This window comes from Haliotis rubra, unplaced genomic scaffold (genome assembly GCF_003918875.1).
Source record: "Haliotis rubra isolate DU_JTF1 unplaced genomic scaffold, ASM391887v1 Scf910, whole genome shotgun sequence".
NCBI lineage: Eukaryota > Metazoa > Mollusca > Gastropoda > Lepetellida > Haliotidae > Haliotis > Haliotis rubra.
The window spans coordinates 98,318-123,896 of NW_025767647.1; the positions used below are offsets into that span (position 1 = coordinate 98,318).

General features: G+C 41.0%; 1 protein-coding gene across 1 annotated transcript in view; it reads left to right on the forward strand.

Moving 5' to 3' along the window:
* The window catches only part of LOC124264155 (peroxidase mlt-7-like), a 35,548-nt gene extending 10,391 nt beyond the window's left edge, over positions 1–25,157 (forward strand). Inside the window, exons 3-10 of the mRNA XM_046698892.1 lie at positions 2,702–2,901; positions 7,881–7,982; positions 8,309–8,368; positions 11,441–11,601; positions 15,583–16,127; positions 18,907–19,076; positions 23,045–23,144; positions 24,980–25,157. Of these exons, the coding sequence (XP_046554848.1) occupies positions 2,702–2,901; positions 7,881–7,982; positions 8,309–8,368; positions 11,441–11,601; positions 15,583–16,127; positions 18,907–19,076; positions 23,045–23,144; positions 24,980–25,157 (1,516 nt within the window). The remainder of the gene's footprint in view (positions 1–2,701; positions 2,902–7,880; positions 7,983–8,308; positions 8,369–11,440; positions 11,602–15,582; positions 16,128–18,906; positions 19,077–23,044; positions 23,145–24,979) is intronic.
* Positions 25,158–25,579: the final 422 nt, after the last annotated feature.

Genomic DNA, 25,579 nt, shown 5'->3' on the forward strand with positions numbered 1-25,579 from the left:
AAGAACACTGTAGTAAAAAGAACACTGTAGTAAAAGAACACTGTAGTAAAAAGAACACTGTACTAAAAGAACACAGTTTTAAAAAGAACACAGTAGTAAAAAGAACACTGTAGTTAAAAAGAACACAGTAGTAAAAAGAACACTGTAGTAAAAAGAACACTGTAGTAAAAAGAACACAGTAGTAAAAGAACACAGTAGTAAAAGAACACTGTAGTAAAAAGAACACAGTAGTAAAAAGAACACTGTAGTAAAAAGAACACAGTAGTAAAAAGAACACAGTAGTAAAAGAACACTGTAGTAAAAAGAACACTGTAGTAAAAGAACACTGTAGTAAAAAGAACACAGTGAGTAAAAAGAACACTGTAAAAAGAACACTGTAGTAAAAAGAACACTGTGAGTAAAAAGAACACTGTAGTAAAAGAACACTGTAGTAAAAAGAACACTGTTTTAAAAAGAACACAGTAGTAAAAAGAAGAACAGTAGTAAAAGAACACAGTAGTAAAAGAGCACTGTGAGTAAAAGAACACTGTAGTAAAAAAGAACACTGTGAGTAAGAAAACAGTAGTAAAAGAACTGTAGTAAAAAAGAACACAGTAGTAAAAAGAACACAGTGAGTAAAAAGAACACTGTGAAGAAAAAGAACACTGTAGTAAAAAGAACACTGTAGTAAAAAGAAGACAGTAGTAAAAAAGAACACTGTAGTAAAAGAAACTGTTTAAAAAGAAAGTACTAAAAAGGACACTGTAGTAAAAGAACACTGTAGTAAACAGAACACTGTACTAAAAAGAACACAATTTTAAAAAGAACACAGTAGTAAAAAGAACACTGTAGTAAAAAGAACACAGTAGTAAAAGAACACTGTAGTAAAAAGAAAACTGTAGTAAAAAGAACATAGTAGTAAAAAGAACACGGAAAGTCGCGGGTTCGATCCCCGACTGCGTCATACTAAAAGACGTTAAAATATGGTACTTGTTGGTCCCTTGGCATTAATGGGTACAACAAGGACTGGTCGGCTCCTGGTCAGTATAATGTGTCTGAGTGGGGTATTCATGCTTCACTTCGGCGTGGTATCTCAGTGGGCTAGCACTATAAAAATCAGCTTAAGTCTGGGCTAGTACAAGCAGCCGCACATACACATACGCATGCACGTCGTCATATGAGCGAAATATTCTCAAGCACGACGTTAAACTCAATTTCACCTCACCTCTACCCGTATGCAGGGTTATCGCTCTGCATGCCGTGATAACACTGCTGGCAACACACCAACATACCCTCAGTCATTGTAGAAAATCATCTGAAACAACACAGAACAAAGGTACATGTAGATGATGCTAACTATAACATACATTCCTGATTTAACCATGTAAATACTAAAAAGTTACCCGTATGGTACTGCACGACAGCCGAGAGAGTCAAACCATTAAATATCTCACTCTTATATACCACTCTAGGACCACTAGCGCCCCTAGATTATCTGCCCTTTGATACTTGCTCACCGCTAGGAGAAATCAATTTTGCTCTAATTCATTCTTCAAACGAGGAAAACAATATTAGAATTGAATGCTCAATTGAGATTCATCGGTTCCCGATTGCGCAGAACAATGCTCATGTTATTGATCACTGGATTGTCTGGGCCTCGATTATTTACAGACCGCCGCCATATAACTTGAATATTGCTGAGTGCGGCGTAAAACTAAACTCACCCACTTTTCAAGTATAGTCAAACACACTGTATAGTTTGCTTTGAGCCGTACTCTTGAATCTAGACTCTTACGATTTCTTAACTCTTAATCAATTTAACCGGGTCGATTTTTCTCCTCGTTGAATGAAGTGCCCGAGATTCACCATAAGTTCAGTAGTTCACTTAAAAAAGAAAAGTTTGGTCCGAGACATTAAAACTGCCCCAATGTGTTGCGAAACAAATTCTCATTTTCTTTAATGATAAGCATCGGGTTCTCTGTACGTTCCACTTCATCAAATCACTTGATTGCCTGGTTCGTTTGCAGGCCTCCGTCGAATACTACTACGCAGGGTCCGTCAAAAACTACTTCCATTTTTAGGCAGATATTGAGTGAGTGAGTGAGTGAGTTTGATTTTACGCCGCTTTTAAGCAATATTCCAGCAAAATCACGGCAGGGGACCCCAGAAATGGCAGATATTGTGAATGACGGGTGCCACCGGAAGAACAGGACATGCTTGGTCGGATTGTTAATAGGGGAAAATTGAAAAGCGTTGAGAATACAGATCCGTGCCAGTTATATTCGGCCTCTTGACGTAATTCCCATAGACTTACATGTTTATTTAGTGTAGCATAAAGAATTTTCATGAATTTAATTTTCGTAAAATCAAAGTCAAATTTTGCACATTTGTGTGGAATCATCTTACCTACAATCACATAATTCCTGTTTATTTATCGAATGGCAACAATTTAATCAACATATTACAGTGCCGTGAACTCCTTTAACATGGCGGCCTATGGGATTGTGCATTTTAGTACCATACCTAAGTTGACAAATGTGATGTCATTAGTTAAATAGTGGTTGGAAAATTGAACTGAAATTATGTGCGCAGAGCTGAGATGATTTCACATTTGCCTGTAAACGTTTACAAAGGTCCATCGGTTTTACTTAAATGCATAGCCATAGATAGCGTGATGTCCCACGATTATGGAAATGCTTGTGTCATGTTTTTTTAATTACAGTGTTCAAACATTGGGAACAGTACCACCGTCTATTTTGGAGGAAGGATTTGGACCCCAAATCCACTGTGATGTTGAACCCGGATGCAACGAGAAATCTCACTACCGGGAAGCCGATGGCAGGTGTAACAATCTCGTTCACTCCAGATGGGGGAGTGCATTCATTCCAATGAGACGCTGGATGCCTCCAGTATATGATGACGGTGAGTTTCCTTTCATTTACAGTCGTTAGTATAGGGGTATGTCGGGTGGTCTAGTGGTTAACGCGCCCGAGACCGGAGTTTGGTGGCTGAAATGTCTCTGGTGTTTCCATCCGTGACAGTTTTGGAATGTTTGTATAAGGGGTGTTAAGGCTTGCTCGCCTATTTATTACCCAATAGTTCAAGCGGATGGTTGATACATGTCATCATAGCCTAATAGGGTAGATCATTGCTCTTATGTCTATTATTATTATATGGGTATTTATATAGCGCTATAGTCCATCCACATGCATGCTCAAAGGGCTTCTTTGTTTATCCCTCGAGCCTTGGATGTCAATCTCAGCGGCACATCATATCATCAATCTCAACTCCCTTGGGATTATACAACCATTGCTGCCACTAGGCGCACCGAGTTAATGTGACTTTCTCGTCCTTTCGAGGTATCCATTCACAGCTGGGTGGACTGGAACACATAGTCACAGTACTTTGTCCAAGTTTACTGCTCATTGCTGTACCCACAACTAGGTGTTTACACGTATTCATATGGCCACCATCTGGTCATATACCAACGGATTCGTGGGTTCTTTTAAGTGCACAGGGTTGTGTACTGTACACTAGGGGTTGTGACAACACTGACAGAGTCTGCACACAAAGTTGACTCAAGGTTTTTACGCCCGGTCACAGGTAGGCTCCATCCCGGCACCTCCAAGCTCACTGGATCACTAGCCTGGCGCCTTAGCCGGCTCGCCCACCACGCCCCCATACATTGACATAGACATATGTATTTCAGTTAACGTGGGAAGATTGTTTGGGGTTTTAGGTTGCCGCACTCAGCAATATTTCAGCTGTATGGCAGCGGTCTGTAAATCGAGTCTGGTCCACACCATCCAGTGAGCTATAGCATGAGCATCGATCTGTTGGGAACCGATGACATGGATCAACCAAGTCAGCGAGCCTGACCACCCGGTCCCATTAGTCGCCTCTTACGACAAGCATTGGTTACTGAAGATCAATTCTAACCCGGATCTTCACGGGTAGACGTAGGAAGAACTCACAAAGTAAAACATACATAGACACGGGTCAGATAATTTACTGTTTTTCACAGTTTTCATTTTTGTGAAGACAGGTGAATATGCTACAATTTACTTTGAGAACAGGTGTGGCGAGCCCAAGACAGTACAGCAAAACAGGAGCGAAACTACCCAGTGCTCGTACAGTTAGCACTACCGTCCACGCCCCTTCTACAGCAGATGACGTTAATCCCCGCTTCACCGTCATGCTGATGCAATGGGGTCAGTTTCTGGACCACGACGTCACCAGCACACCCATTCAAGAGCTATCGCATACTGAACGTAAGTTCCAACAAGATATATCAACCCATAAATATTGATTCAGTACAAATGAACCAGAGAATGTTGCTCAATTAAACCATTTTGTTTAAGAGGATATGTGAAATGTTAAACATCTACAAAGGTGCATGCATGCATACATACATACATGCATGCGTACGTACGTGCATGCATGCGTGCGTACGTACGTACGTACAAGCATGCACGCATACATACCATACATGCATGCATAGATGCATACATACATACGTACATACATACATACATACATACATACATACATACAACATACATACATACATACATGCACACACACACAGAGACACACAGACACACATATATACATACATACACACACATGCATACATACATACACATACACACACACACACACACACATACATACATACATACATACATACATACATACATACATACATACATACATACATACATACATACATACATACATACATACATACATACATACATACATACATACATACATTTGTATAGCGCCGATATGCAGCTCAGCTGCTCAAAGGCGCTTTGGTTTTCCCTCGATCACTGGATGTCAATATCAACGGCACGTCATATTATCAATCTCAACTCCCTGGGGACCATACAACTCTTGCAGCCACTAGGCGCACCGATTTAGTGTGGCTTTCCCATCCTTGCGAGGTACCCATTCACAGCATGGTGGACTGGGACACAGTACATCTATGCTCTTGCTAGCAAGCATTGATCTGCCTAACCCAGGATCAGTTATTATAGGGCACCAACGGTACAGTTGCCACATGATAACAAGACAAGCGGGACCAGTGGCGAGTGAGGGAGGGTCAGATGGGTCCATCCAGCTGTATCGAACTTTTTACGGAGGGATGGGTGTGGTGAGAATAACATGAAAAAAAATACGCATAATGTGAGACCTTTGGGTTAAAAGGTATCGGGCAAAACAAATGAGTGATGACTGAAATAGGCTCTAAATGAGAAAAAGAACAAATACCTCTGACCGAGGTTCACCAAGCACACATGAAACAAATAAAATGTCAACGTGAAGGTCGTCTGTTTCTCAATATCATGTGTGGTCCGGCCGTGAGTGTTCAGAACTACCTGGCATCGTCGCCCCGAGAAACCAATCAGATAACGTACCGTGGCCTGGGCAATGTTCCATCTGGTGGAGGTTTAGTTGCGTTTTTTGGCTTTCACTTTTCGGTACCTTATGGTCGTGCTTTATTTGACCCGCACAACTCACTTTTTTCTACTTTTGCTTTCATTTGTTTTGCAGTGTATAAGTTCTTTTGTTCGGCAATATTTTGTTTTCCAGGTACCCATGGGCCATTGATTGCTTGTTGTCCAGGCCTTGTCGAAAGTACCAACATAACCAAAGCCGATTTAGATGCAAGGTAACTTGTTTAGGGCTTCCTACTAATCAGGAAATTGTTACATTTAAAGTGGGAGTGAATCAGCTGTCGTTAGTAAGGTTTGCACAAGGCCCCCTGCTCTGTACAATGAAGCAGACGACTTAATGGATAACAACGTCTGATTAATTGCATAGAGCGACGTTTCAGTGTAGATTGACCCATTGTTATCACTCCTAGGTTGATATGAATCAACACTGCCACGTCGCTCTGTGCAGTAAACACATTGTTATCCATAAAGTCGTCTGCTTCATTATTCTCTCACCAACCATTCTTGCATAGGGGGGGCGGTGGGGTAGCCTAATGGTTAAAGCGTTGGCTCGTCACGCCGAAGACCCGGGTTCGAATCCCCACATGGGTACAATGTGTGAAGCTCATTTCTGGTGTCCCCCGCCGTGATGTTGCTGGAATATTGCTAAAAGCGGCGTAAAACTAAACTCAGTCAGTCAGTCTTGCATAGGGTGTTTCTCGTCAACACTTGTGCTAATTATGTAGTCCCAATTTGTGCTAACGCCTTGATAGAGTGTTTGTCGTCAACTCTTATGCTAACGCCTTGATAGAGTGTTTGTCGTCAACACTTGTGCTAACGCCTTGACATAGTGTTTGTCGTCAACACTTGTGCTAACGCCTTGACATAGGGTGTTTGTCGTCAACACTTGTGCTAACGCCTTGATAGAGTGTTTCTCGTCAACACTTGTGCTAACGCCTTGACATAGTGTTTGTCGTCAACATTTGTGCCAACGCCTTGCATAGAGTGTTTCTCGTCAACACTTGTGCTAACGCCTTGACATAGAGTTTGTCGTCAACACTTGTGCTAACGCCTTGACGTAGTGTTTGTCATCAACACTTGTGCCAACGCCTTGCATAGAGTGTTTCTCGTCAACACTTGTGCTAACGCCTTTACATAGTGTTTGTCGTCAATACTTGTGCTGACGCCTTGCATAGGGTGTTTGTCGTCAACACTTCTGCTAACGCTTGGGACTGACATTTATACTTAAAGGTTCCCTATAGTTTCTAAAGGGTATATAATTATGTAGTCCCAATTTCGTAATAAAGATAAATATCTCATAAGTATATGTTAAGTATATATTCCAACAACCCCGCATCTGTCTGATATCAAGTACCTGTTTTCGACAGACCCCAGTGCTTCGGTATTGACATTAAGAAGGGAGACAGGCGCTTTGATTACCATTGCATGAATTTTGTGCGGTCGGTGCAAGTCGAGAACGTCAACTGTAAATCGGGTATGTATTTCTGACACAGCTTGTCTGACTGCATTGTAGTGGCATCAAACATTGCATGGTTGTTGGGTGTAAGTACACATTGTGCTTGTTCCGCTTCCGACACCCACTGATACCTGCACGGAAGGCAATAATACCTAAGTAACAGGGTACAAATACCTAATTCAAGGGTGGGAATACCTGAGTTGTTGTGTACCCATACCTCACTGAAGGCTGAGAAAATGTCAATCGCAGAGTTCCAATACTGCTTAGATATAAGGGTATTAATACCTGAATTGAAGGGTGCGAATACCCGAGTTGTGGGACTTATAATATCTGCACTGAAGGATCAGAATACGTATATAAGAAGCTAAGTACCAATATCGGAACTGTACGGTGAGAATGCCTGAGTTGAAGTGAGTGAGAGAGTTTAGTTTGACGCCGCACTAAGCAATATTTCAGCTGTATGGCGGCGGTCTCTAAATAATCAAGTCTTGACCAGACAATCCAGTGATCAACAGCATGAGCATCGATCTACGCATTTGGGAACCGATGACATGTGTCAATCAAGTCAGCGAGCCTGGCCACCCGATCCCATTAGTCGCCTCTTACGACAAGCATGGGTTACTGAAGATCAATTTTAACTCGGACCTTCACTGATGCCTGAGTTTTGACTGAAGTTAGAGGTTTTACTCAAATTTGAGAAAACGCATTTCCCAGAATGAACTGAAATTGATATTAAACTCAAATATAGTAGACAAATTGAGTTTGGTGGATAGATTACTTAACTTGTTTGGGCTTTTTTATATTAAAATGCAATTCTGTTAACATTCAGCTGTTTCAAATTGTCGAACTCAGCTTGAAATTTGAGTAAAAAGTTAAGTTTGTTTCGAGAAATCGGGGCCTGATCACGACGGTTTTGAGACGACTTGATTCTATTTTGTGGAACGAGGTGTACCTGTAGTCCTTATGTGTCATTTAATAATTCCCAGCCCCAGCAGAGCAGATGAACCAGATCACTGCCTTCATTGACGCCTCACAGGTCTACGGGTCATCATATGATGAACAGATCAAAGTACGGACATTTCATGACGGTAGGTTATTAAGACAGACCGTATATTACTTTATATTTGCGCCAAATGCTCAGGCTGTGATTAGTAATTAAAATCGTCTACATGGCATATTTGATATTCCTTTATGACAAAATATGTTTGGCTAAACCCTCCATGGAAAGAGAAAACAATTCATTTGTTAAAGACATGGACAATCCTTATCTATAAGATAATATAAAAAATAAAAACATCCTGAGAAGTTATTTAAAATAGTGTAACGAAAACAGATAACAAACCTGTGCTCTAATCATGTTTATTTTGGCATTCGATTGTATGTACTTGTGACTGAGGAACTTCTCTACTATCAGGAAAACTGAAAACTGTAAACCACGACTTCCTGCCACCTGACTTGGAGAATAAAGACGCTTGTAGGACTCAAACCCGTCCGGATTATTGCTTCCTCGCCGGTTAGTAGCTGCCAAACACGGTCACCCATCCAAGGCGAGTCGACGCTGCTTAAGCGATTTGTGACCTGAGCTTTAAGCACAGGACCACGCGCCACCACAGTATAGTCAGTCAGTAATATAATATGACACGCCAGCTTGACAACTTTGGTGAAAACCTGGATGAGTTACAGCGTGTTTAGCTTGACCTGAGCGATCGTAGCGCTCTGACGTACGCATGACTTACCTGTCGGAGGCTACAAATGAGGAACACAAACGGCATGGTCGAGTTAACGGCTTCATTAAATAGGGGAGCTTTTTCCTATCTTGTTCTATTCGGCCTACGGTTGTACTGGAAACACCAGTTGCTGTTGCTGCTCGCTGCCTAAAGCCCAAATCGGAAACATTAAACCATCTGTAGCTTCTTTTTTAAAGACAGTTAGGACATCGCGGACGATTTCTCGACACTGAGATGTTAAACGGCGATCTTGTCTCGGCTGTTCGGACATGTTGACAATCAACTGACAAAGGTGACCCCTTCACAATATTAGACCCAACCAGTTGTGACACGGTCACGCAATGCATTATTCTACCATGACTTCAGTAAACACTGGATTGTGATTGGTTAATTAAAGTCATTCAGAGGTATATAATCACGTTATACAGGTCTCTGTTTTCCGTGCGCAATCATACATGGTTTACGGTAATGCACTATTTTTGTCTGCCCACTAACATGGCGGACACCAAACAACCTACCGATGCATCGATAAATTACGGCGATTTTACTGTCGGAAATTACACATATGTCTTTAAAGATGGATTTAGCGATGACGGGCACGACTCACTACTTGCGTAAATCACAGCAATAGGTGTTTATACATACAAAAGTACTTCGAAAGCATGGAAACAAATATTCAGTCGAACAAGATCAAAACATCGTCTGATTTCCGAATAAAAATTCAGCAAAAACAAATATGTTTACGTTGATTCTATTTTATGTCAGAATAGATCCAGCAATAGACTGCTACAAAATTTCCGTGTTAAATTTATTATCAGCTTTCGTCAACGATATCGCCACTGACTAGATCCGGTAACGGAGGATGCATTAACATCGAACGCCGAAGAAATTTTAATGCCTTCCGTCCACATAAATAAACAGTTGGGTTATCAATTCAAACAAAATGATATTTTGAAATTTGTACTGTTTCAAATTTAGCGGTAGTAAACACAATTAGATCTACAGAATCTGCAAACCGTTCTGTTTAGCCCAAACATATTTTTTTCTAAATGTATAATATCGTTGAAAATGTTATTTAGCTTAGTCATGATCCCTCTTATCCATTACACTGCTTGATCTGAAGTAGTCTATTAAAGTATAATTAATTACCTTACCGTGTTTATGCCAGAGGTACACCCTCGTGTCCTGATCCATCCTTTCGAAATATCACCACAAATCTGGCTCTTTGTCAACAGACTCGCGAACATGCCAGCGAATCCGATTCAATTTGAATTCACTACACTTTGAAGCCACTAGGTCACAAAACACTTTCCAAAATGTAGAAAATAATATCCGTAGAATCGAATTTGAGCACAAAGTACACACATGAGTGTGTAAGAGTCACCACAGCTGTCGCACGCAGACGTAGAGGTGTGCGGAAATCGTCAAGTTGACAGGGCGCAAAATTCAACAGTATCTAAATTCGGTACAACACGGACTTCTCGTTACAGCAAAAGCGCCCCTACTCTTAAATTTTGTACCAGTACCAGTAATTAGATATCAAAGACTATCTCAGTCATACAATCAGGTTAACCTTTGCGCAAACTGTCAGTGGCTCTCCTGTCGCATCTTTCCAAATGTAAACAATGACTTCGAGAAAAGGTCAAGGCCATGAGGTTGCTGCCACTATTCTGGTGGGGAAAGGGTCTACGGTGGAATTTTCAAATGTGAACCAAGCTTTTAAACTTATTTGATATATGTTTTCCAACTTATCAGTTAATGATTGGTGATTGATGCATTGAAAAACAAAACGTGATTTGTTATTACTGAATCTGGAGTTTGTTAGTCATTGACGGTTTGCCACCAAACACCCCGTTTCGGGCGATACCACTTGAGATTGAATGCGAGGCCGCTTCACGTATTGACTCGTAACCAAAGAAAGAGCTCCACCTGAAATTGTTCATAAAATTGTCATAGAATGGAGATAAACTCATTGTGTTGAAATCAGAGGTATATAACGAAATTATAATAGCTCTAATTGTTCATTTAAAACCTCACGCTACGCGTTCGGTTTTAAATGAAATTTAGAGCTATTATAATTTCGTTATATACCTCTGATTTTCCCACACAGTAGGTTTATCTCCTAAGTATTCACTTGATCAGGTCAAGTTGAACAAGCTGTAATTCCATTGTTGGTGTCTGTCGCCATGATGTTGTTAGAGTACTTACTGAAAGGCACAATGTCACACATTTTGGACAATATTTGTGCCTATCTTTTATATATTTGGGGCATATGCACTCACTTTAGCTTCCTATTGGTGCATTAAGAGACTCATTTTCTCTTACGACTTGCCCGAAATAGATAATTGAAACTTCAAGGCGAACAGCTTCAAACAAATAACACTTGTCATATATGGAATATAAACGATTGCTCCGTATATCGAAAACTGTCGCACGCGGTGTTGTCGGTGTTTGCCGAACTGGCCTTAATCACAAGTTGCGTTATAGGATATTCGTAAAGAGCGCTCCAAGGGACATAACTCTATGGGGTTCGCTTGAAATAATGTTCGGAAGAGGGAGCGAGAGTCGATTGAATGCAACGTTGCATTAATTCATTCGAACTGTTTAATTTAATATTGTAATCTAAATACGTATTTTGTTATGGAATAAATGAAATGGTAGCTTCCCTGAGGGCTGATAGTTAGTATTATTGACGGAAATGCATTATATACTTTTAGAGAGGTGTGGTGTGGCAGTGTACTTTTAACCCACAATGGTCCTCATGTGCAGCCACGGGACCAGTCTGATCACGTAAACAAAAGGTCATTCTGTCTTCCTAGGTGACCATCGGGTAAATGAGAACCCCGGACTTCAGAGTATGCACACTATCTTCGTGAGGGAACACAACCGTTTAGCCAGCAGACTAAAGGAACTGAACTGTAACTGGGGAGATGACAGAGTCTTCCAGGAAGCCAGGAAGATAGTTGGAGCCTTCATACAGGTATAGTATTCCTGTATAAACGTACTACGGCACACGATCCGTGAATGTCCGGGTTAGAATGAACCTTCAGTAACCCATGTTGTCGTAAGAGGCGACTAACGGGATCGGATGGTCAGGCTCACTGACTTGATTGACACATGTCATCGGTTCCCATTTGCGCAGATCGATGCTCATGCTGTTGATCACTGGATTGTCTGGTCCAGACTTGATTACTTACAGACCGCCGCCATATAGCTGGATTGTTGCTGAGTGTGGTGTAAAACTCAGCTCTCTCACTCACTCACTAGTACTGCACACAATATCTCGTGATGCATCCCTGAGACAAATAATTTCTTGGTGAAAAATTTAATAGATCCATACCTATATACATCGTCGTGACAGCGTGTGCCGTATACCCTTTATGGAGGTAGGAATCAATAGTAACAATAATAATACGTTCTTGATTCATGATTCCTGCATTTAATCAATAACAAAATTTCTGTTACAATACTTGTGATCGAAACCTTCTTAAAGCTGCATTACTCACAGGTACTTACGTACAGTGTTGTTATACCTGTCAAAGTTCTTTGAGGTATGCTTGCTGTCAAATATACTGAGTCAAAAAAGAAACCTCACATTCTTTCTTCAGTGCACTATAAAAGGACAAGAGATGGTAAGATGGTTAAATTGTTATTATTTCATTGCTGAGATCTGTGTGATATACTCGATACACTGACAGTGCCATAATCAGTTCCATTAGGCTACACCGCCGTTCCAAAACATGGGTATACAGAATGTCAAGTCACAAGACTAAAAATGCGAAATTTTTCAGTTCAATATCGTGTATGGCCGCCCCGCGCATTCACCACTGCCAAACACCGTCTCCTCATCGACTGCCTGATGCTTGTGAACACGTGGTTGGGGATTCTGCGCCATTGCTCTTGCAAGGCAGCGCCAAGTTCCTGCAAATTCTGAGGTTGGTTCCTAAGACCACGAAGCCTTCTTCCAAGTGCATCCCAAACGTGCTCTATTGGATTAAGGTCAGGGGACCTCGATGGCCAGTCAAATGACGTTGATTCCAGTGTTTTGAAGGAAATTTCGTGTCAACATCGCGGTATGCGGCCCAGCATTATCATGCTGGAACTGTAGACCTGGGCCATGAGCCGCCATGAAAGGAACGAGTTCAGGGGTGAGCACCTGGTCGCGGTAAGCAGGAGCTGTGAGGTTTCCACGGATGACCAGAAGTCGGGAACGGTTGTTCCCACAGAAAGCACCCCACACCATGCAACTTCCGCCCCCGAATATGTAGACTTCCTGTACACAACATTGGGCATACCGTTCACGACGTCGTCTCCAGACCGCGAATTTTAGGGTAAACCTGGATTCATCGCTAAAGACGACTCGATTCCAGTCTCTCTGGGTCCATCGGAGGTGACGTTGGGCCCACAGCAGACGTTGACGTTGATGAAACGGCGTCAATATTGGCCCACGATATGGACGTCGAGAATGGAGATTGGCAGCCTGCAACCAATTTCGAATGGTCTGTGAGGACAGTCGACCTCTAAACATCTCAGCCCTGGTTCGTGTAGCCGGCAGAAATCTGTCACGTAGGTGACGTAGGACGATTTGACGGTCTTCTGCCCGTGACGTCACACGTGGACGACCCGACCTTGGGCGATCAGAAGTGGTGCCAGTTTGTTGTAGATGACCTCGCAAGTCATACATTGTACGACGGCTGCATACCATTGCTCTTGCGACGTCAATAACTGATCTTCCCGCTTGCAACATGCCAACGGCACATTCACGTTGCACATTTGACAATCTTGGCATTTCAAGTACCGTTAGAACTGTGGTTTAAAACTGTGTTTTTTTCAATTCTTGAGGCCAATGCAAACACGTGCATATGAAGAAAACTTCGATGCGAAGATCACGTGATCGACTGCACGTGCAAAACCTGATTTGGCACTAACGTCATTTGCACGATGAAAGGATGGGTTTGAGTGGGTTTTGCTAACGTTTTTCTAGAGTCGAAAGATAGGGATCCCATTTCGGATACATAGATGTATCATCAGAGAAAAATTATTAATTATTTTTCAAATTACATTTTGTGAAGTTTCTGTTTTGACTCAGTATATATTGATTTATTTTAAGCAACGCTGCAGGCTATCTGGAGGTCTGGAGACATATCAATCCATTTACTCCTTGAACAGATACCTCCCATCTTTTCTCTATTTCCACTACCTTATGGATAATTGGAGAATATAACCATGCTAATTACAACTTCGCACACCCATCGTACATACAGTGTAACTGGATTAGCCTTTTTCATATTCCATAAAATCAAGCAGATTTTCAACATCATAAATACATGTTGATCAGTTTACAGTGCAGTATAAACACTATAGAAAATTAACCATGATTAAATATAGTGATTAGGATGTAGTAGTGTAGCACTTCCCCAATAAGGAGAACAAGATATCAAGAAGACGCCATCTCCATTTGATGTGTGTTTACGGAAAGGGTGCACATTGCTCTGTCTTTTTCCTCGCCTTCCTACCTTGTTTATCAGATCAATATTTAAAGCATCACACAGAGCTTCATGAAAAAGAAAGAGTTTACTTTCATCTTGAAGATGTAGTGAGTGGGTGAGTTTAGTTTAACGAGCACCGATCTGCACAATTGGGAAGCGAAGACATGTGTCAACCAAGTCAGCGAGCCTGACCCCCCGATCCCGTTATTCGCCTCCTACGACAAGCATAGTCGCCTTTTGTGACAAGCATGGGTTGCTGAAGACCTATTCTACCCCTCGTATTTACAATATAAAACAATACACAAGCCAATAAAACAAAATACCCTTTACGAGCCACTCATTAAGGGTTACGAGAGACTATATGTACAGTGTGAAATATAGATTAATTAATATATGGTACTAAAAAGCAATAATGGTTAAATATACACTACACATTCTCTGCACTCCTCCTTCGTAACAAATAGTGAACTGTGTCAATATTTTGGTAAACAACTTTTTTATTTTTAAGACATAAAATCTGCAAAAACCTCACAGAGTTGGTAGGATGTTTTGATTATGATTAGTATTTTATGTTTATTAGTTTTCGAGTTAGATTGCAATTCATCGATCCGCTTTTGAGCCAAACGGACTACACCATTGAGTGAGTGAGGCTGTTACTATTGATGAGTGTGGCGTAACAACTAATATGTTGTTTAAAATCTAAATGATTGTACCATGTGGTGAAACGAACTCGGGTCTTCGGCGTGACGAGCGAACGCTTTAACCACAAGGCTACCCAACTGCCACTCAAGACGGCATATAGACCACAAGACTTCTCCACGTCTACACCGAGTATAGTTATAACTAAAACTCCAAAGGACAACTAATTATACGACTAACGGGATCGGGTGGTCAGGCTTGCTGACTTGGTTGACATATGTCATCGGTTTCCCATTGCGCAGATCGATGCTCATGCTGTTGATCACTGGATTGTCTGGTCCAGACTCGATTATTTACAGACATATGCCATATAGCTGGAATATTGCTGAGTGCGGCGTAAAACGAAACTCACTCACTCACTAATTATAGTTGGTTATAACCATTGTGACTTTAGTAAAACTTGAAGTGGCCGGGACTAAAACTGCAGTTAGTATATCTACCAGGTCTTTATAAGCGGGTACCTTCAGTTGTTGGCAATCTATAGCCTGTTTTGTCATTGTCGTGTCATGTCTAGTTACAATGGTTTAGATTTAATTACTAGTTTTAAATGGATATCTGCGATACTTTAGTAGTTTTACTGTTCTTCGTCAACAAGCATTTAATTTCTAATTTTATTGATCTGTAATATACTTATTAATTGTTTTCGTCACGATATAGCTGAAATATTGCCAATGTGACGATAATATTAACTCACTCACACACTCATTATAAGCGGGTTCGTTCTAAACGCAGTTTAGCGTATTTTCTTATTTGTGTCTGATTTGTTTTCAAAGAAAATCACCTACGGCGACTGGCTGCCTATTATCATTGGGGATCAAATGGACTCGTACGGCTTGAGCCTCCTCCCTGCAGGATACTCCAACGACTACGATACCACAACCGATCCCAGCATCAGAAACGCCTTCGCAGCAGCAGCCTTACGGATGGGTCACTCAATGGTTCGGGTATTCTTCGCAAGTTTCAGTCCAGACTATTCTGACCTTGGCCGAACACCTCTGAGGGAAGTGTTCGAAAACACTCATCTTATTATTAGCGAAGCCAATAGAACCGTCGGTGGCTTTATCAGGGGTTTGGTAACAGAATCTGTACAGTCCGTAGACCGCAAGATATCACCAGAGATAACCGACCACCTTTTCCCTGATGGACACAGGTCTATGGACCTTGCATCTCTTAACATCCAGAGAGGAAGAGATCATGGCATACCCCCTTACACTGCATACAGGAAGTTCTGTGGAAAGCCTAGTGTTACCAGTTTTGACAGTCTGATAAACACGACCCATTCTGCCGCCACAGTTAACAAGTTCAAGATTGCATACGAGTAAGAAACGTTTTAATTTTGGGTTCTCGATAATATACAGAAGTAAAATGATTTTCCAGCCATATCACGACGACCTGTAAATAATTATAGCCAAAAACCATTGCGTCGAAGCTGAAGAGACCAATTTAAGTATTTCGAGGTGTCCGGTGTTCGACACAACCCGAACAACCAAAAGGTCGACATGCCGGTGTTTCGCTGCATGTCAAACCAGTCCCTAAAGCATCATAAGCATATTACCTCGCTATTGAAACAGTAAAAACGGCAACGAAAGAATGTGAAACTCCAACATTCATATATCAGTGAACTTTGACCTCTACTGCGCATGCGCATTACGATCCGCGTTTCTTTCAAATTTCCGAGCAATTACTTAAAAAGGGAATGTAACTTTTGTCCAAGCTGGAAAATGTCAACATGCGGTCGAGACTTCCTCTTCCATGTGCGCATGCGCAAAATCGAAGTTGTAGGCTCTTCGTTTTTTTATCAAGTTTTAGCGATTTAAATTTGCCGTTTTTACTGTTTCAGTAGCGAGGTATTACGTTTATGTTGCTATTTCCACGATTAATGTTGGCTTTCTGCGTTTGTCTGCACAGTGGGAAAGTTTCTTTGGTAGGCCTGAGCAGGAACTGAATCTCTGTGTCAGCTAATCAGCCAAGACACAACCTGGTCGAAGTAAGCCAACAAGTGCCTGGCTTACATAAGATTAGGGACACGGTTGGTCGAGTCGTCTAAACGCAGAGTTGCGGCCCTTCGCCGCTCAAGAAACCAATGATTGTGGGTTGACGGTTTGCCCCAATTATGTTTCAAGGTTTGTCGGCGTCGTTTCCCTGTCTTTTTGAAATCCGCCAAGGGGAAAATCTCCCCCCAGTGCCATTCTCAATATTTTTGAACGATTTGGAACCGTTTTTACTTTCTCAAAATTGTGTTTCTGTTGAGTCTGTCACACGACGGACTGTTAGATATGGCCATCGTATTATCTGCGCTTCTTTATGCCGACTGCACAGTATTATAAGCATTTAACCTTCAAAATTTGAAAATGATGTGTGACGCATTTACCCTTTACTGTAAAACATGGAGATTAGCCATCAACTCTAACAAAACAAAATTTTAGTTTTTGGCGGTACAAAAAGAGATATGATTAAATAGACACTTATAAATGGTATACCCATCGAAAATGTCAAAGATTATAAGTATCTTGGAATCCATTTTACAAACAATATTTCTTTTAAAACCTCTATAAAATCCCTTTGCGAATCTGCTACCAGAGCAATATATTTCGTTCTGCGGAAATGTCGCGTATTTAACCTATCAAAAAAAATGTCGGCTATATCTCTTTGATGTCATGGTTAAGCCAATTCTTGTATACGGCTGCGAAATCTGGGGTTTTGAAAACTGTTAATCTAACTTTTTAACCCTAATTAACTCTATCAAATGTCGTGTGGTATGTTTCTGGGCTAGTCTCTTATCTGGTAAAGAACAAAAGCTGTAAAGAAGTTTATACCAAATGTTATATAATGAAGCCTCTATAAACAATAGCAACCAAAAATGGATAAAATCCGTGGAAGCCGTTTTTAATGAAACTGGCTATAGCTTCTACTGGCTAAGTCAACAAGCTGTCTCTCACAATGAAATTAAAACTATTATCTCATTACTGTTACATGATATAGCAGGGGCGGTGGGGTAGCCTAGTGGTTAAAGCATTGGCTCGTCACGCCGAAGACCCGGGTTCGAATCCCCACATGGGTACAATGTGTGAAGCCCATTTCTGGTGTCTCCCGCCGTGATGTTGCTGGAATATTGCTAAAAGCGGCGTAAAACCAAATTCAGTCAGTCAGTCAGTCAGTGATATAGCAACCCGAACATGGTGCGTAGAGATTTCGAATTCTTCTAAGGGTATTTGAAAAATATCTCAGACATATCCCTTTCTCCTTGGTTCTTAAATTTCTCTTGTTTAGTACTTCCTGTCATCGTTTACCTATAGAAGTAGGCAGGTGGCACAAAATTCCACTCGAAGAAAGAATGTGTAACCTCTGCGACACGTGTGATGTTGGCGATGAATTTCCCTGCAATTTTCTCTGCCTTTTCTTCAAACACCATCGGAAAACTTATATCCAAAGCCATTGTGTTAAAAAACCCAATGTTTTAAGATTTAACGAATTGTTTAACTGTAAATGAATTAGTGTTTTAAAAAACTGTGTATATTTGGTAGTACGATCATGCAAACTGTACAGTCTTCCATGTAAACCAACCCGCCATACCATGTATTCTCTACTGTATATTTGTACCTATTTGCCGAGTATATATCCTAGGCCTGAGTGTAACAAAAGTTCTGTCCTGTTCTGTACCTGTGATCGTGGCTTTCACCAACGCTGTGACCGTCTCAGATTTGTATGCCTCGCACGCTAAGTAGACAGGCCATGGGACAATGTAATATTGAGTCTTTGAGTGGTATTTAGAAGTGATACACATAAAGGCAGGAATTTTATAGATGTCGACTTCTTTATTGTGATGAACACGACGTTTCGAAGTGTATTCCTGATCTATCACAATAAAGAAGTCGACATCTATATGATTCTTGCCTTTAATGGAATATTGTACAAAGTGGGGTTAAACCAAACGCACTCACTCATTCGCTCCGAATCAACTATTTACAGACCATGATATAATACGGGTAGCGTTACCCAATTTGGTGCTTCGTGAAACACATAAAAAATGATGCCCTAACTTCATCTGAGAGCACTGTATTGTTAATCATCATATCTCATTACCAACTATTTTTCAGCGACGTGAACGACATCGACCTATGGTCAGGGGGTGTAAGTGAAGAGCCTGTACCTGGGGGGATTCTCGGACCAACGTTAGCCTGCCTTCTGGGGAAACAGTTCCAGGCTTTCAAGACAGGAGACAGATTCTGGTTTGAGGGAGATGACTACTTCACTAAGTTCTCTCCCGGTTAGATTATACCAAATTTTTTTCTGTTATTTTCCGGAATATATAAACCCTGGGGCAAGGGAAATACACATTGACGTTCGATAGAATCTAAAACGAGATGGCGATTAGGGCTGGGACGGGTAACCCGGATACCCGGGACGGGTGGGTAATGAGTTGGACCCGGGTACCCGTCTCACTACCCGGACCCGTTACGTTCATGTGACTGAGAGAGTAAACAATGTAATATGTTATTCTTTCATGATTAAAAGTTGTATTGTCTTTGAAGATTTAGTCATAATTACAGTCACTTCTTTTGAATATAATACATGGTTAAGATAGTAGAGAACTCGAACTTTTCGTCTCCGAACTAAAACATCTATTGCGCTTTCTTACAAATTTGATGTCAGGAATTAACATAACGGGTATCCGGGTAGGGTAGTAGGGGGTGGGGTACCCGGGTAGAAAATATGGACCCGTCCCAGCCCTAATGGCGATCCATTCCATCCGAGTATCATAGATATGTTACTAGTAGTGAATGACTTTATTGGGTAATACAATAAGGCTCTATGACGGGAGCGACTGTCGAACATTCAACATTAAAATGAATGTAAGTCACAGTCTTCATGGCGTGTTTTTCAGTGCAATAACTATGTGTTACGCAAACGTAAGGAATATATGCAGTAGTTTGCCATAAGTGAGTCACCATTAGTGAAATTTCCAAAGACTAACATTAATTAATTGTTGCAGAGAATAATTTTCATAAATTGAGTAGAAGTCATTAGGGCCCCTTGCCTCTAGTCAGGAGACCTATTGTAATCGTTCGGATTATTATTATTATTTATTATTCCGCCGATTTTTGTACCAAACGTACCTACTAAACCAATGCTCCGAATCGCTTACAATAAATCACACAGATGCCCACCGAGGTGAAGATATTGCCCTTAAAAATCTCTAGGCTCTAGGTCCAATAGCAAAGGGAAGATCATTCAAAATTAATTCCAAACTTTCAAAGTATGAAAGCAAATATCTCAAGAAATAATTGTTCCAACACTTCCAAATCTCTTGTACAGATGCACAATCGAATTCCCAACAATTTCGCCTGGACGGTCAAGTCGCTAGAACGTACCGTTTGGCAGTTATTTTTGTTTTCAGTTTTTGGCCATGTTTTTCAGCACTTTTCTAAGTAGTTTGCTCCCAAAATGTGCTGAGCTCCAACCATCAGCTCTAGACATTCCAAACTTTCCATAACTGATGTCCAGTAACCATTGTGCAAATTCTGCACAAAAAGTGCCAGTATGGTACATGAAGTATTGGTGATTCCAGAACAATTATTTGTTTTAACCGTAGACCCAAGAACAACTGAGATACAGCCTTTTAAAGAGGGAACAATTTCTTCTCCGGAACTTCTCCCCCGCGACCCCGGCTGTATTTGGAAGATCCGCTCGCCTGTCAAAAACGTGTTCTGGACGATGATTTCTTGCCCTCAAATACAATAGATAGAACTAAAGCCAAGGAGCCCGCTTCGTTGCTTGCTACTATATTTTTATTTTGATATTTTGCAAACATCCTGAAATCATTTTGCATTTTTTTTGATAGGTTAAATATTTCATCTTTCCGTTGATTAGTTATCGAATGACACCTGATTAAGCACCATATATAAGTACAACTTTTAATCTATCCCATAGACAGCCATGTTAAACCTGATTGGTATGTCTAATATATGTTGTTTAAATAGGTGCAGTTTTCTCAATAATCATCGGGAAGTGGAATAGAATGTATATGTAGCTGAGATGATTTCCCAGCTGGTAGATAAGTATTAAAAGCAATTCGACCGAATCTAAATTTATGAAAAATTTTCTTGCAAGATTTAATTAACAGGCAAGTCTATGGGAATTTCACTAATGATGACACACTTATGTCCAACTACTGTATTTTCTGACTACAGTAAATTGTGCTACATTGTCCGGGGAGAGTTGAACGTGTGTAACTTTGGATAATGATAGAAATATTTTGGTAACATGGTTTTCCTCAGATTTTCGTGAAAAGGGCATTCCCTACATAAATGATATTCTGACTCAATAGTTGGAGTAATACAAAGAGGACACGGTCTCGCTTCACGTCTAATACCCAGTTGTCTCCCTTTCTCCATCATTAGACTATTGCTGGAGTGAGTGAGTGAGTATAGTTTTTACGCCGCTTTTAGCAATATTCCAGCAACATCACGGCGGGGGACACCAGAAATGGGCTTCACACAATGTACCCATGTGGGGATTCGAACCCGGGACTTCGGCGTGACGATCCAACGCTTTAACCACTAGACTACCCCACCGCCCCAGACTATTGCTGGAGCATCTCACGAAAGTCATGATCAATCTATACACTTTAGCAGTTATTTGGGACAGATAGGTTTGTTATTGGACCATGCGTTGGCATGATTCGGAGACCGTTCAGCCCAGTAAAGTTTTGATAACTAGATGCTTGATTGGCATTTTAGAAGATGATATTTGATGAACATAGAGATTTTTCTGGGTTACATCTTCTTTTTATTCTCGAGTACAACGTTTCAGGGCTTGTTCTGGCCCCATCATCAGGTAAACTGAACAGTAACGGTTAACTCTGGCCGTGACGTCACAATGCTTATGACGTCACAAGGCTATGACGACACAAATTGATCCATTAATTTTGCAGTAAATGACATCTTATATATTCATAATAACATGTATTCTATTAGCCATGTCATCTGCATCTATTGACCACCACATGTATTGCGTCGTCATAGCATTGTGACGTCAAAAGCATTGTGACGTCACGGCCAGAGTTAACAGTTACTGTTCAGTTTACCTGATGATGGGGCCAGAACAGGCCCTGAAACGTTGTACTCGAGAATAAAAAGAAGACGTAACCCAGAAAAATCTCTAAGTTCAGTTTTGATAACGTTTGTAATTTCTTGTTAAAATCCATTTTTAAGTATATATAATGCTGCGGGTGTATGTAAGCATTTCATGACATTTCATGAATTCCATAGCCAACTAAAGACCGGTCAATGTGTTTGCTTCCCTGGTCGTCGACCGTGAACTATTATTATGAGCATGGGATATTATGTTTATTATCAGTTCCCGAAACTGCTGGAACAAAATAATCATGTCACTGGAATACCACCTCCCGCTCATCATGCGCTCGGGGCGGTGGGGTAGCCTAGTGGTTAAAGCGTTGGCTCGTCACGCCGAAGACCCGGGTTCGAATCCCCACATGAGTACAATGTGTGAAGCCCATTTCTGGTGTCCCCCGCCGTGATGTTGCTGGAATATTGCTAAAAGCGGCGTAAAACCAAACTCAGTCAGTCAGTCAGTCGTCATGCGCTCACGATTGGTTTCCATTATTTAAAATCCGTCAATACAGGCCAAACTAAAGGCTTAATACCAAACTGTTTCCTGGATCTTCGGCTTCACGAACCAATGCATTTACCCTGGTACCAAGCCATTGTCTTCCTGGAAATCGTGAGATCGAGCAAGTCTCATTTTACAGGCACGTACACAAGGGGCATAAGGAGCACACTCGTCCAGGGTTCCGCATTTCTTCAACTTCGCTTGTTGCCTCCTCTTGTGTTACCCATAGCGCCATCATGTGTCATAAAGTCATTTGAAACGTATGCATAGGCGGATCTAGATGGGGATGGGGTGGGTGGGGTGTGTGCAGGGGTGCGCATCACCCGTTTTGTCCTGAAAGTTTATCAAATGACCATTGAAACTCGTGAATATGAAGCACTTACTCAAGAGTGTGCAAAACCAAACACCCACACCCACACCCACACCCACACCCACACCCACCCCACACACACCCTTTCTCAAAAAGCTATATCCGCCCCTGGTATGCTGTAAGATCATAAGCTACGAAAACCTTATGGAATTTAATTGAGAAGAATCACTAAACGAATTACTTCAGACATTGTTACAGTGTAATGTGTTAAAGTAAGGCAATCTATTTTACAGCCCAGTTGGCACAAATCCGCAAGGCAAGTTTGTCTCGTATCATCTGTGACAACACCGACACTGTCACCATACAGGAGAATGCGTTCAGCAAGGGCGACAAGTAAGTTATCCCAACTTATATTATTGTGTCTTACTCAACTCATGATCTATTTCAAAAGGGAGCTGTAGGGTTGAAAAAAAAAGACATGTCGGTTGGGAGAAAATGTTGTCTGTTGTTTAAGATAAACTCTTCAAAAAAGAAACGCACATTCGTTTACAGCAGTTCATTTCGATATATTTTGACAGCAATCGTCATTAAGACAATTCCTTTGTTTGAATCCCGTTCATCATGTCGAATAGTTTCTGTAATTTTAGTTATGGTGTTCCCTTTAGTTTGATTTTATTTTATAAACCCGAAAAATTGATAAATAATGAAAAATGTTTAAGGTAACGACAACAAATCGAAATTTCATAAACATAAACAAATAATTGCAATATCGAAATTTTCTATTTTGGATATACCAAAGTTGCACCATTAACATTAGTACAATAGGCAAATATAAAATACGAATAGAAATCTATTACGAATAGAAACATATATCCGCTTTACATATCATCATCATAAAGAAATTCCTTCCGAAAACGGAAATTGCATCTTTCCTTATTTGTTGCTGAAATTATTGGTTTTCCGTGTATATATAGGTATATAGGTATGCGTTCGCTTTATCTGAATGCTTTGTTTTGGATGTACTGTGTGCTGACTATTTCCAGCATGGTTTATGGTTGATACTATCAGTGACCTTGCCTAAATTGATAACTGCGTGCGTCTGTATGTATGTATGTATGCATGTATGTAAGTATGTGTGTAAGTATGTATGTATGTATGTATGTATGTATGTATGTATGTATGTATGTATGTATGTATGTATGTATGTATGTATGTATGTATGTATGTATGTATGTATGTATGTATGTATGTATGTATGTATGTATGTATGTATGTATGTTGTGTGTGTGTGTGTGTGTATGGTATGTATGTATATATATGTGTGTGTGTGCACACGTATATATATATACGCACACACACACACACACACACACACATATATATATATTAATACTTTTATATTGATCAGGGCCCGCATTACACTGGCTTTTGTTTGTTCTTTAACGCCGCACTCAGCAATATTCCAGCTATATGACGGCTGTCTGTAAATAATCGAGTCTGGACCAGACATTCCAGTGATCAACAGCATGAGCATCAATCCGCTGATCCGACAGTGACAACGATCTAGGCAATTGGGATACGATGATATGCGTTAACCAAGTCAGCGAGCCTGACCACCCGATCCCGTTAGTCGCCTTTCACGACAAGCATGGGTTAATGAAGGCCACTTCTAACCCATATCTTCACGGGTATCTGAATCCTTACAGAGGAAACTAGTTGTGTAACTGATGATATATTTGAGATACGCTTTCTATACGCTACAGATCCAAGTACTTCTTTGAGTCGGACCGCCTCCGTGGTGTAGTGGTTAGAGCGTCCGCCCGGAGAGCGGAAGGTCGCGGGTTCGATCCCCGGCCGCGTCATACCAAAAGACGTTAAAATATGGTACTTGTTGGTCCCTGCTTGGCGCTCGGCATTAATGGGTACAACAAGAACTGGTCGGCTCGGAGTCAGTATAATGTGTCTGAGTTGGGTATTTATGCTTCACTGCGGCATGGTATCTCAGTGGGCTAGCACTATAAAACCAGCTTCAGTCTTGGCTAGTACAAGCAGCCGCACATACACATGTATACACACGCATGCACGTCGTCATATGAGCGAAATATTCTCAAGCACAACGTTAAACCAAATTTCACCTCGCCTCACCTCTTTGAGTCCGGATCACATACTTTGTGTAACCGTATGGGACGGTTTAAGACTACTTGCTAAATAATTATTCTGCCTTTCAGAGTAGACTGTAGCTCACTGGACACGGTGGACCTGACCGCATGGAAGCAGGAGTCGGGGTCGTGGAGTGGTTGGAATGAATGGGGACCTTGTAACAAGCATGTCCAGACGCGGACACGGTCATGTGAGCCCTGCAAGTGTGGTTGGGAGGGTCCAAATGTTGACTCTCGTTCCTGTTGATTGTCGTTACAAGTCACTAGTACCAATCCATTCATGTTGCATCCAGACCTTATGTTTCCAACGACATACAAGAAATAAACGTATCTAACGACATGCAGATTGTTGGGTCTCTTGTAACATACACACTTAAGTATAATTAATATAATTCCTCTGTGAATACCCAAAGCCATTTAGAACGTGGTCAAATGTAACACATGTTATATTACTCACTTCCAATATTGAAGGGTCAAGTTTCCTTAAGGCTGCTAACAGACACGTTGTATGAATGAACAACCCCTTTCAACTTAAATAACATCTTTAATGTATGGAAAACCTGTTTAAAGCAATATTCTTTACATTAAATGAAGGATTTTACAGAGCATTAAAGAGAGGCACCCTTAGAAATCAGAATAGCAAATCATAGAGCCTGAAGATGATCAGTA